We start from the raw sequence: 11,801 nt of genomic DNA on the forward strand, positions 1-11,801 counted from the left end.
TAACAGCTCAGAGCCTGGAACCTACTTGGAATTCTGTGTCTCCCTCTCTCTGCTCCTTCCCCGCTCCCGTTCTGTGTGTGTCTCTCTCAAAAATAATTAAACGTGAAAGAAAAAAATTTTTTTAAGAATGTTAAATTCAGAATCAGGAACCACAAACTGTGTTCTAATAAAATACTTTCAAGTGGGTGCCCATTTCTATCACTAGTTCTGGCTCTTAAGTAAACAAACCTCCATAAATCAAAAATGAATTTTTGGCTCAGAAACAAGCATTTCATTTGGGCAAATAAAAACAGATCAAGTATGTTTCCCCCCACCGGTGCCTGGACCCACGTCCATCACGAAGCCAACCCTGTTGTACATGTGGCACGTCTTATTAAACTCTTACAAGGCAGCAGACTGCAGTGCCTGTCTTCAAGGCAGGAAAGACAATACTAGGGACACAACAGGGCAGATGCTGGGAAAGGCAGACACCGTAACAGGCCTAAGAGATGTTGACGATACCACGTGCAAACAACAGGAAAGCAATAATACTGGGGGGAAAGAAAGACTCAGATCAGGAGGAGAGGAGTGATTGAGAGCCTCGAGGGAGGAAACCAGGGTGAACCAGTTTCTTGGGCCACAAACTGGTCATAAAAACATTTCATTCCACAGCCGTCATTCCAGCCGCTGTCCACTGGGAGGCGCTGCTCTAAAGCGTTTGTCAAGGCCAGATAGGCTAGAAGAGGCTAAAAGGAATTGGGCGTCGCTCAGGAGCTCTCAGTATTTGGCCCAAAGGGTCATGTGTCCATAACCAAAGGGAGCACGGTCTGCTTCCAGCTCTCATCCCAACGAAGCTGCTCTGATTCCCGGAGGTTCTGCCGGAACTGGCTTAGTTTGCCAGTAGGATCAGGAAACGCTGAGAAAAGCATCTAGAAGAAAAATAAAGACCAGAACTTACCTCATCACTGCTTCCCACCCCTATCCCAGGTCCCACCAGAGAGCTGTCCCTCCTCCTTCCCAGCAGCCTGGATTCTGGTCCCACTCCAATCACAGGCAGCCAGGCCAGTGATGCTACTGAAACCCTCTGTCACTGCACTTCAAGAACCACTGTCAGTGTCCTGGAGCCCCCAGCAGGCCTCCTGCTCTGACCCAGCCTCCACGGCAGGCTTGGCTAATTAAATGTTCTCAAAACATAGCTCTGACCCGGAATATCCCCGACCCAGCAAGCCCCTTCCTCATGGGGCACAAGAAAACCCTCACACCCTGGCCCGTGCTTCTTCCCCTTCTCTGCTCCTACTTAACAGTGCAGCCAGGCTGCAGCATTTTCCACCCACTGTGCCCTGCTCAGCCACAGGCCACTCCAGCAATGTTCTGTCCACCAAGAGCACCCACCCTCAGCCTCTGCCCAGCACCGTCCAGCCCACATGCTGGAACTAGGCAGTCTTCCAGCTTTGCTAAACTTTATCAGGAGTCTCCAAACTAAGCCAGTGGACCAAATTTGGCCCCCAGCTGTCTTTGTAAGTACAGTTTTATTGGAACACAGCCACACCCCTTCATTCACAGGCTGTCCGTGGCTGGTTTCATGTTACAGCAGAGACTATGGCAAAGCCTAAAACTTTTTCTATCTGGGCCTTCCCAGAAAGTTTGCTGCCCCTGGTCTCAACTGCCAAGAATGATGATGTATTACTTTAGTAGTAAGTGCCCTTTGAAGACTCCCACCCACCCTCAGGGAAAGTTTGGGAAGCCCCCTTCACACATCCCTCCTACTCAGAACCAGTCGCTCCCTAGACAAAGCACACGGTCTACCAGCTCTGGCATCATCTGTGTGGTGTAAGCTCCACAAACCCAGAGGGCAGTCAGAGCATGTCCAGACCCCCGAGCCCACTGAGGCCCAGCCTCTGAGACCACTGCTCCCGGCCTTAGCTCTCGGATCCAGCCTGGCCGGCCACAGGAGCAAAGAATCGGGGGGCACGGGTCGGTGCCCTGGCATGGGAGCAGACGTGATTACCTGCAGCTGAGCCGCCAGCTCCTCAGAGCCCTCAAAGACCAGGCCATTTTCGTCATGTTTCACAAGCTCGTGTAAGCTGCAGAGGGAATCACAGAACCAAGAGGTGCCTAGAGAAACCCGAACCCTGCGGTGCCCACCCGGCCTCCCACACCACCCCTCCCACAGGCCAGGCAGGGGTCAGAACAGTCTGCTTTCAGCGAGTCTCAGATTTAGCGTCTGAGTAGAAAAAAGGCCTGCAGAGATACACGTTAAAAATCCAAAATGATTCCAAAGAGGAGGTACAATGAACACACGTTTGACCTTTTCTGCTCTATGCTCTTTTCAGTGACTATGTGCTCAGCGAGTTCTCCATGTTTTTCTTAATTGCACAGCAGAGAAACAAGGTGAAAGGCAACCCCACTGGAGGTAGATTTGGCATATTAAGGATGACTTTGCTGGGTCACCAGGGAGTTGATGCCAATGTGCCCAGAGCTCAGGGTCTAACAGAGGCTATTTCCCATTCAGAGGCTGGCTCCTGAGCTGGTGGTGGAGCTACTATTTCTCTTGTACTGAACCCCTTGTAACACCGCCCTCTCCAAACACCCATCTTCACCAGGAAAAGTGGTGACAGAGAATTACACTCATTTAACGGATTCCAATTCAACTGTATGAGCTCAAAGAAATAAAACCAGGTCAACTGTGTGGTCAATACCAGCCACCCGTCTATCCATGAGCAAAGGCCCCCTAAGTAGAGAAGACACATGTTTTCTGTCGGACATCAGCTCTCCGTGGAAGCCCACCCCTTCAGTAGGGTGCAGCCCGCCCACAGAAACCCCAAGGGCCCTCCCCCCAGAGGACCACCTGGCAATGCTGCACAATCTTCCAGGGCAATTCCTTGAGCCATTTTGACCTCGCTGGCAACACCCCCCCTCCACCCCCAGGGCTGATTTGAGAACTGAACCCCGGGAAGATTCAGTTTCTGCTCCTACCACTGGAAGTTCACGGCACACACGGGCAGACAGCACCCGAACATGTCCACCACCTTCATGGGCAGGTCCAGGCCGCTGGAGGATTTGTGCAAGCACACACCCAGGTCTGCTGACCCTGCGAGGTGGGGGCAAAGGGAGTGGTCAGAGCACCACTCATGCACCCATGGAACACAAACCCTGAAAGGACTGTGGATCGACACCCCAAGTGGGGAATGGAACGTGGGTAATAATACCACAGGCTGGAGAAGGCCAAGTACACAGCAGACCTCCCCAACTGCCACTCCCAGCCACTCGGCCCTGTTTGAAAACTACCTGCCTGTCACGAGTAGTTTTCTTTAGTCAGACCCCCTTTGTCTACTTAACCACAATTTCTTTAAAAAGAACCTGTAGCGGGGCGCCTGGGTGGCGCAGTCGGTTAAGCGTCCGACTTCAGCCAGGTCACGATCTCGCGGTCCACGAGTTTGAGCCCCGCGTCGGGCTCTGGGCTGATGGCTCAGAGCCTGGAGCCTGTTTCCGATTCTGTGTCTCCCTCTCTCTCTGCCCCTCCCCCGTTCATGCTCTGTCTCTCTCTGTCCCAAAAATAAATAAACGTTGAAAAAAAAAAAAATTAAAAAAAAAAAAAAGAACCTGTAGCAATTATTCCTTAAGGGGTTCAGAGTTTCCACTTGGGATGATGAAAATGGTTTGGAAATAGGGCGATGATTGTACAACACTGAACATAATTAATGTCACCAAGTTGTACATATACTTTAAAATGGGAAAATCGTTAAAATAGCAAATTTGTATTAATGTTTTATCACAGTAAGGAGGGGGGAAAAACGTAACAAAACCAGGTGTCTCTATGAAAATAAAGCCAAATAAACAACCTGACACCACTAAACACTGGCTAGAAAACTCCTGCCAACCAAAGGCTTTCCGCTGGTGACTGCTCACTGGCTGCGGGAAGATGAGGCCTTGGAGATACATCAGCACGCCCCTCCCAGAGAAAGGAAGACAGAGGAAGCCAGGGAGACATAGGGGAGTCAATGCTATTTAGCACATTATTTCTACACCTCCCAAGCCACTGCCCTCCCAGACCTGGGGAACGTGGACCCCAACCCAAGCCCAGGACCAGCCTTCTGCCCAGATGGAAAAGCAGGACTAAATGGAGGGCTTGGAGAATAAGAGGACAGAACCCTCTCAGATCCGTGGAGAAGAGGTCCAGGCCCCAAAGGCAGGAGGAGCCGGCACACCAGGAAACAGCCTGGATCTCCCCCAAGTACAGCCAAGAGCTCCTCCAACAAGTTCCTGGCACATGGCATCCCCCTGCCCCACGTGGCCCTTGAGCAGGACCCAATCCAGCCTCAGGCCTGTGTGTGTATGGCCCTTGGTCTAAAAATGACTTTTAATTTGTATAGGGTTATAAAAACAAAGAATATACAACAGAGGCAAATAAAACACTTACTATCTGGCCCTTTTCAGGAAAACTCTGTCCCCCGTACCGTAAGGTACTCCTGTTTAACCCTCAGCTCTCTCCCTGCAGTCCCCCTACTGAATGCCCTTACCTAGAAGCAGGGGGTAGTCCTCAGCCTCCAGCCACGGAGTACAGACTTGGATGTGCTGGAAATGCTTCTGGCCGATGAGGCCTCTGTAATACTCCTTCAGAGGCCCTTTGCCTTGCAGAGAAAATCTGAGTCACTGCACTGGGCCCATCTCTGGCTCCGTCCCATGGCCTTGGGACTCAGAACCCCTGCACAGGTGTCAGGAGAAGGCCCACATTCTACAGCTGTGATCAGGTCCCCGTGTGGCCCCTTCCAGACCCCTCAGGGGTATGCACCCTGACCAGTGAGGCCACGCCCCTTCCCCCAGCAACCTGCATCAGTGGGTCTCAGGCTGGGAAGGTGGCCAAGATAAACTCTGGCGAGGCACCAGAGTGCCAGCTGGATACAACTTCTCACCCAGACAGGCCTGTGTCTTGCTTGATGCCCCAGGTGGCATGGTGTGTGCAGTGGGCTCCTAGCCACCCCTGGGAGCTCTGGGGCCAGGAAGAGGGGAGTATGCAAGTTGGGGCAGCAGGCCCAGGACCCTGCTTCAACCACAGCTCTCTGCTTCTCTCTCCCATCCTGGGCTACTCTGGAAGCAATTTTACATTGAACTCTTTAGTTTAATGTGGATTCTTTCATTAAAAAAAAAAAAAAAAAGATGCCTGGAAATTGCTGCAAGAGTGGAAAGCTCAGCATCTCTGAGGCCATGCTATCCAAGATTCAACTAGAAACATGCCCTGCTGTCAGGCCCCTCTGAGCCTCAGTTTCCTTCTCGGTCAAGCTGGTATAGAAAATCCTGTATCACAGAACTGTGGTCAGAATTAACAACACAACAACATCACATGCCTGGCATGGGGAAGGCACACAATAAAGGGAGATGCCTTCATCCCCCTCCACTGCCCCCCTTTAATATGGGAACATGGAAGATCCTTGGCAATACCTGTTATCACACAGACCAGAGAAGGAAGGCTCTCTCCATCCAGGATCAGCTGTTCAAACTCTGTGTATAAAAAAATAAATGATAACCAGGATTATCTTGTCAGGTGAGGAGCGGTTGGGGGAGCACTGGGGGGACGCCTCTCCCAACCACAAGATCAGTTTCCCAGAGGTGGCACTTCAGACCTAGGGTCTGGTCACTCAGTAACCCAAATGGGGATCAGAGGCACCATCTCCACCACCGTGTTCTTAGGCTGGCCTACCCAGTGGCCCTGGGGGCAGGAACATGCTGCCAAAGACACCATGCAAGGCCAGGTGAGCACCTCACAGCTCAAGAGCCAACAAGCCCAGCTCCTGATCAAAGCCACACACCTACTTTCTAATGCTGCCAGCAAGATGGAGAAGTCTTCATCTTCTGTAAGAAAAGAAACCTAAATGTCATGGGCTGGTTTCTAGATGCCTCCCTCCCAACTCAATACCTCCCCTTTCTCATCAGGGCCCAATGTCCTTAAATACATGTGGGGCACAGGCCTGGCAAGGGCAAGGATAATGCAGGCTTAGCCAGGTGCTCATACAAGCCCCAAGGGTCCAGAAGGGTCCTGAGACCTGTCCAGCTCGTGCTGCTGACCAACAGGGCCGGCCGCCCACGAAGATGTGTCACCACCCCACTCTGAGGATCCCGCTCTGTGAAGGCCGACCTCTCTGTGTCTGGGTCCAGGGGTTCTGAGCTGAGGGAACAGAAACAGATCCCATGAGATGGTGTCAAGCAGGCCCTCGGGCCCCAGGAGAGCCATCTCCCACCAGAGTGAAGCCCACAGGCTCCCAAAGGTCAGGACGTGGCCATGTCAAAACCATCATCCAGCCTCTGTTGCAAACTCTCCTCTGTTGTTGCAGTGCAAAAGCAACAAGGGACAATGCAAAAACGGATGCATGTGCTGCACTGTAATGAAGCTTTATTTACCAAGACAGGTGGCAGGCCTGTGGTCATAGTTTGCCAACCCCTGGATTAGTGGATTCCCAGGTCTGCAGCCAGAAGATGAGAGAGGCCAGGCTAGCAGTGAGCAGACAGGGGACATGGGGCAGCAAGGACATGGGGGAGAGGCCAGACAGTTGCAAACACAAGAGAAGGGAGATAAAGACTGGGGATGGGAGACCTACCAGGCCTTGAATGCAGAGTAGGTGCAGCTCAGCTTCATAAAGAGCCGGTGTTGCAGGCCCAAGGGCGTCTCTTTAAAGAAAGATGCTGGCTTGTCATAGACGGTCACGGCTCTGCAATGAGATCGTTGAGGGCTCTAGAGACAGCCAGAGAAAAGCCTACGGAATACATGATCCAAGAGGATCCAGAAAATAAGAGCACTCAGAAGATCCAAGTCTCAGACAAGGACAAGACCTGCTTGGGGAAGCACAGAGACATGTTCTAAGACCAAAAGTGCATGGGCCATCTGGCCTCCTCCTGCTCCCTCGGCTTCCCAAACCAGGAACCCTCTCCCAGACCCTTAGGGATTTCTAGACACCCTGCCAATAGGACATAGTAGGCATTGCAGCTGGGACCCCTCGCCTCCCCAGGCACCTACTTGATGCCCCAGTTCTGTGCCAGATCTTCCCGCATCGAGTTGGTCACACACAAGTTCAGGTGTGACAGGCGCCCGCAGAGCTTCTCGTACCTGAAAAGACGTATCACTGTCAGCCCAGAGCCTTGGGCCTTGGGCCCCACCACCACCACCACCACCACCACCACCACCACCACCACCTCCACATGACTCGACACCTTCTGATGCAGAAGAACACAGAGCTGGGGTCTCCCAAATCGGGTTGCTGGTGAGGCACTTTCCCAGAGTTTGTGCTGAGTTCCATCTGTACTATTATTTCCTTTACCCCTTTCTTTAAGTCATATCGCTTTTCAGCTTAAATACGGTTAGAAACCTTATCTCTAAAGAAGGGAAAATCTAGTCTCTCTTGCCACAAGAGAAAGAAATATAGTAAAGGCCTCGTTATTAATCTTAGCCACACTGTGCTCTTGCTGCAAAGGCTGTGGGGCTGAGGCTTGTGCGTTACCAAGGGATGGTTTTAAAAATGTTAGAGAGGCCTTAGTGACAGATTAACTCCCAACTGAGACTTGAGCCCTGATCTGAGGGCAAAACTGAAAGAGAACCAGAAAGGGAAGGAGCACACAAGGTTGTTCAATGCCACTGGTTTATCACAGCCGGCTCCTCACTCAGGATGCAGAGAAGGCGAGAGAGCTGGACACCCTGGGACTGAATTTTGATCCTCATGCAACAATATCAGCTGTGTGGCAAGCAGCAAAATGGTGCTCGACCTTGGTTTCCTGGCTTGTAAATGGAGAGTGACCACAGGACATTCTCACCAGGGGGAGTGTAGACTGAACAGGATAAAGGGCTTGGCCTGAAGCCTGACATGCAGCATGTACGCACTGATCGTTTGCTGCGGCAGCTGTTACCACCCTCAGTGAATGTCCCTCAGGGAGAGGCGGCAGATGTCACCCACTCAGGCTGAGAACATGACTCTTCCTGCTCCGTGTCCAACCTGCTCCCACAGGCCCTTCTTCCCTCTCCCTGTCTCACTGACTGCAGCAGGCTGTTGCCTGAGTCCCATTGTCTAACAGCAGCTTCGGTTTTTATTTGGGCATCTGGTCTGGGTTCACCTGGGACCCCAGGTCTCACAGAAGAGCATTTCCCCTAAGCCTGAGACATCGGGTTACTGCAGCCCCCCTACCTCAGTGGGGTGTCAGAGCCTGGCAGAGGAGCACAAGCCAATCAGAAAGGGTCCCTGTCTCCACTGAGCCTGTCAGTGGGGGTTTGAGTGCCGGGAGAGCTCCCAGCACCTAAGAAACACCTCCAGGACGGAGTGTGGAGAGAGAAATGAGAGGGCATCCTGACAATGCCCTTTTGAGCTTAAAGTCAGCCACGTCTCTGGACTTTGCAGTTTTAGGGACCAACAAATGCCCTCCTTGCCTTAGGCTATTTCTGTCACTTGTAACCCAAGTCAGCCTAATTCCCCAGCCTTGCTCTCACCCCCAAAGAGCACACAAGGGACAGCTTCACCAGGTCTCTGCACTGGCCCTTCTTCCTACCAAGGTTCAGGGAAGGTGTCTGCACCCTCTTCCAAGACCCTTACCACTTGGCCAGCAGAACAAGCGGGTGGCTGGAACCATGCACCAAACCCATAATGGAGTAGCCATAGTTGTGCCAGTCAATGACGAGCTTGCTTGCACAGAGGCAGCCCACAAGCCAGCACACAGCAATGGCAGGCAGGCCCGGGGGGTTCTGGGAAAGAGACACTCAAATGAAGAGAAGGAAACCCATACCATGGTCAACAATAATAAACTGAGTGAAAACAGTTGCAACATACATAACAAAGAGTCAATTTATCTTTACAAACCTCCTGATAATTAATAAGACTCTCTTCTCACCAAAAAAGAAGTATAAAAGGCATAAAGGAAGGGGTGCCTGGGTGGTTCAGTTGGTTAAGTGTCCGACTTCAGCTCAGGTCATGATCTCACAGTTTGTGAGTTCAAGCCCCGGGTCAGCCTCTGTGCTGACAGCTTGGAGCCTGGAGCCTGCTTCAGATTCTCTCTGCCCTTCCTCCACTCACATTCTGTCTCTCTCTCAAAATAAAGAGACATTAAAAAATTTTTTTTCAATAAATAAATAAAAGGCTGGGCAGTAAAGGAAACTTAACAATGGTTCTGAGAGAGCAAGAGGAGACTGACATTTACCTGGAGAAAGATGTAGGCTGCTGGCTCCCTGCACATCAACTTCCACAACAGGTACACTGACTGAAAAACAACTTTGACTCCATACTGAAAAATGTGGGGCCCAACTGCAAGTCAAAAAACACCCGTTACTCCAAAAGGAATTCTTGGCAATGTGCGGGTCCTCCCCTCACCCACACACACACACAGATTCAAAGGAATCTGGAGCTGACAGCATCCTACCTGCAAGTTTCGGAAGTTCTGTCAAACTCACAATCTGAATTCTGTTGTTCTGCAAGAGCTCATCATAGGGTCTGGAGTCTGAAAAGAATGTCCCCTTCAATGCACTAGACAGGGCAATATAAAGTCAGATGATCCCGCAGCTCAGGCTGAATAGTGAAGAGTGTTTTTGGAAAATAAGACTTTTCTCTCTGTTCCTCCATAGCCAGAACAGAGCATGAGGACACTTCTTGTCCAGAGTCTCCCCCAGAGAGGGAGGGTCTCAATGGTGTCCACCTTTATTTACTTAAGACAATGCCTGGCACATAGTAGGCACTCAAAATAATCTAGATTCCTTGAATGGTGGATTTATCCCACCATGGGGAGACTCCTAGGAAGTCTCACCCCACTCCTGCACCCTCCCACAGCAGAATCTAAACAGGGACCAAAGGCAACCAGTGCTACTCCCCCTTTTCCCCGATACACGGTTGAGCTACCCTCTAAAGATGTCATCCTGAAGGAGGATGAAGGAGCAGACACCCCTGCTTTTGCACACTGAGAGTAAAAGGTGGAAATGCAGCACAATGAAACCTCTCCTGCCTGCACAGCTCTGCACCGAGGGTGTGGGATGGAGAGGAGACAAGTTGTCCCGTGAGACACAGCCTGACAAAAGTAGCCACAAGGAGCTATGGTTAGCAGCACTGGCCCCGGAGTCACACACACACTAGGTTCCAGTCCGTCTTTCCACTCACTAGGAGGATTAAGTGAGACTATATGATGAGTTCACTTAATGTAGCACACTCTTGGCATACGGCATACGGCAGGCACTCCATTAACGCCAGCTGTTCCTAGAGTCCCACCCAGCAGAAGCTGGGCAGAAACCTGGCCAGAACTAGATAAACCCAATCTCGGAGAGCTGTCTGAGGGAGGAGGGAGAAAAGGGACGTCCCCGTCCCGGCCCCCCTGGGCAGGTCAAAGCCGCGGGTTAAAGGCTGAGAGCTCAGCCTCCCTCCCAGACCCCGAGCACTCACTGCAGAAGCCCATAAGGGTCACGGAGAAGCCGCTCTTGACAAACGACAGTGCGTGGTACTGCATGCGGGGGCTGCGGCCCACGTCGCCCAGCACCACAATGATCACGTGCCAATCCGCTCGCCCCCGCCGCCAGCGCTTCCACAGGACCAACAGCAGCAGCAGCAGGGATGCGGCCATCACCAGCACGGCCACGCAGGAGGCCGCCATCTTGGCCGAGCCGGATGGCAGTCACGTGACGGCCCTCTGTGGGCCGGGTGCTCAACGCGCAAAGACCCAGCCTCCGAAGTGGGCGGAGAGAAGGAAGGTGGGGAAGTGGTTCCCTAAGTGGCGGCCCACTGAACCTCCCAGGAGCCTCTGGGGGCCAAAAATTAGTGATATTAAGGTAAAGCTTCTTCCATGTAAGGATCTAGGAACAATTTTTTTCAAAATTCTAAGATAACTTCAAAATACAGTGAAGCAACAATTTGTATGACTCTCATCAGCATAACGTTAAGAAAAGAGGCCAAATGCCAGAGTACACACTGGCTGGTTCCACATATATATAATCAAAACCACACTTTAACTGTTAGAAGTCAGGAGAGTGACCTGCCTTCGAGGGTCGGGGAGTGAGTGGGAGGGAGCCAATGTGAAGCTGGTGGGTTCTCTCTACTGACCTGGGTGCTGATAAGGTGGGGGTGATCATTTTGACACAATTCATCAAGCAACAAACTTGTTCATTTTTCAGGATGTTATGTTGTACTTGAATGAAACACTTAAAATGTAAAGGAAAAGGACAGAGAAGGAAGTAAAAAATATGATTTTAAGTCTATGTCGTAAGGGAAATTTTGCCACTGACCTTTTCATTTTACCTTCAAAAATAGTCACACTGAAGAGTTCAGTGTGTGTCCACGTGATAGCCTTTTCACTTTGAAATGGGTCCCCTTGCTAAGAAACATCGACAGCATGGTGGTGAAGCCACCCTCACTGCCCTGGGTGGGAGCTGCCCTAGAACCTGCAGAGCACCACCCGCCCACCAGCTGTCTAATGCACTCATGCATTGGACAAGGAAACAAAACAGCTTCTCCTCCTTCAATAAGAGCCTAGACAGGCAGCACCTTGCAGATGTGTTTCCCGAGTCCCTAGAGCCCAGGTCAAGACTTGGCATATGCTTCCCACCATGTCTTGTGACTCCTTTTTTATGGATAAGGACATTAAAGGTCACACCATTAGTCAGTATGTGACAGAGGCAGGGCTTGAAATTTTAGCTAAAGAGGGAAAGGAAAGATGAGTACATATGTACAGATGGGAGAGAGAAGCAAATAGACACTGAGGGCAGCCTCCTTAATCCCTCAGATGCAGGTGCAGGGTCTGAGAGGCTGGAGCACATGCCCTGCCCACTCTCTCCACCCTTTTGTGGTGAGATGGGGCTGGGGTCTGAGACCTCA

The 11,801-nt window shown here is 51.4% G+C and overlaps 1 protein-coding gene across 1 annotated transcript; it reads right to left on the reverse strand.

Moving 5' to 3' along the window:
* Positions 1-57: 57 nt before the first annotated feature.
* Positions 58-10,584, reverse strand: ALG1 (ALG1 chitobiosyldiphosphodolichol beta-mannosyltransferase). The gene is made up of 13 exons (XM_047087749.1): positions 10,377-10,584; positions 9,370-9,447; positions 9,151-9,254; positions 8,550-8,698; positions 6,989-7,078; positions 6,573-6,683; positions 6,021-6,142; positions 5,791-5,829; positions 5,419-5,478; positions 4,500-4,610; positions 2,956-3,070; positions 1,988-2,063; positions 58-908 (listed from the first exon to the last, which is right to left on the reverse strand). Exons 1-13 carry the CDS (start codon positions 10,582-10,584, stop codon positions 777-779), a joined length of 1,395 nt encoding a protein of 464 aa, XP_046943705.1. The 3' UTR covers positions 58-776.
* Between the last annotated feature and the right edge of the window lie 1,217 nt (positions 10,585-11,801).

Source organism: Lynx rufus, unplaced genomic scaffold (assembly GCF_022079265.1).
Source record: "Lynx rufus isolate CCGP_SWC_20201006 ecotype Redwood Valley unplaced genomic scaffold, mLynRuf1.p SCAF_23, whole genome shotgun sequence".
NCBI lineage: Eukaryota > Metazoa > Chordata > Mammalia > Carnivora > Felidae > Lynx > Lynx rufus.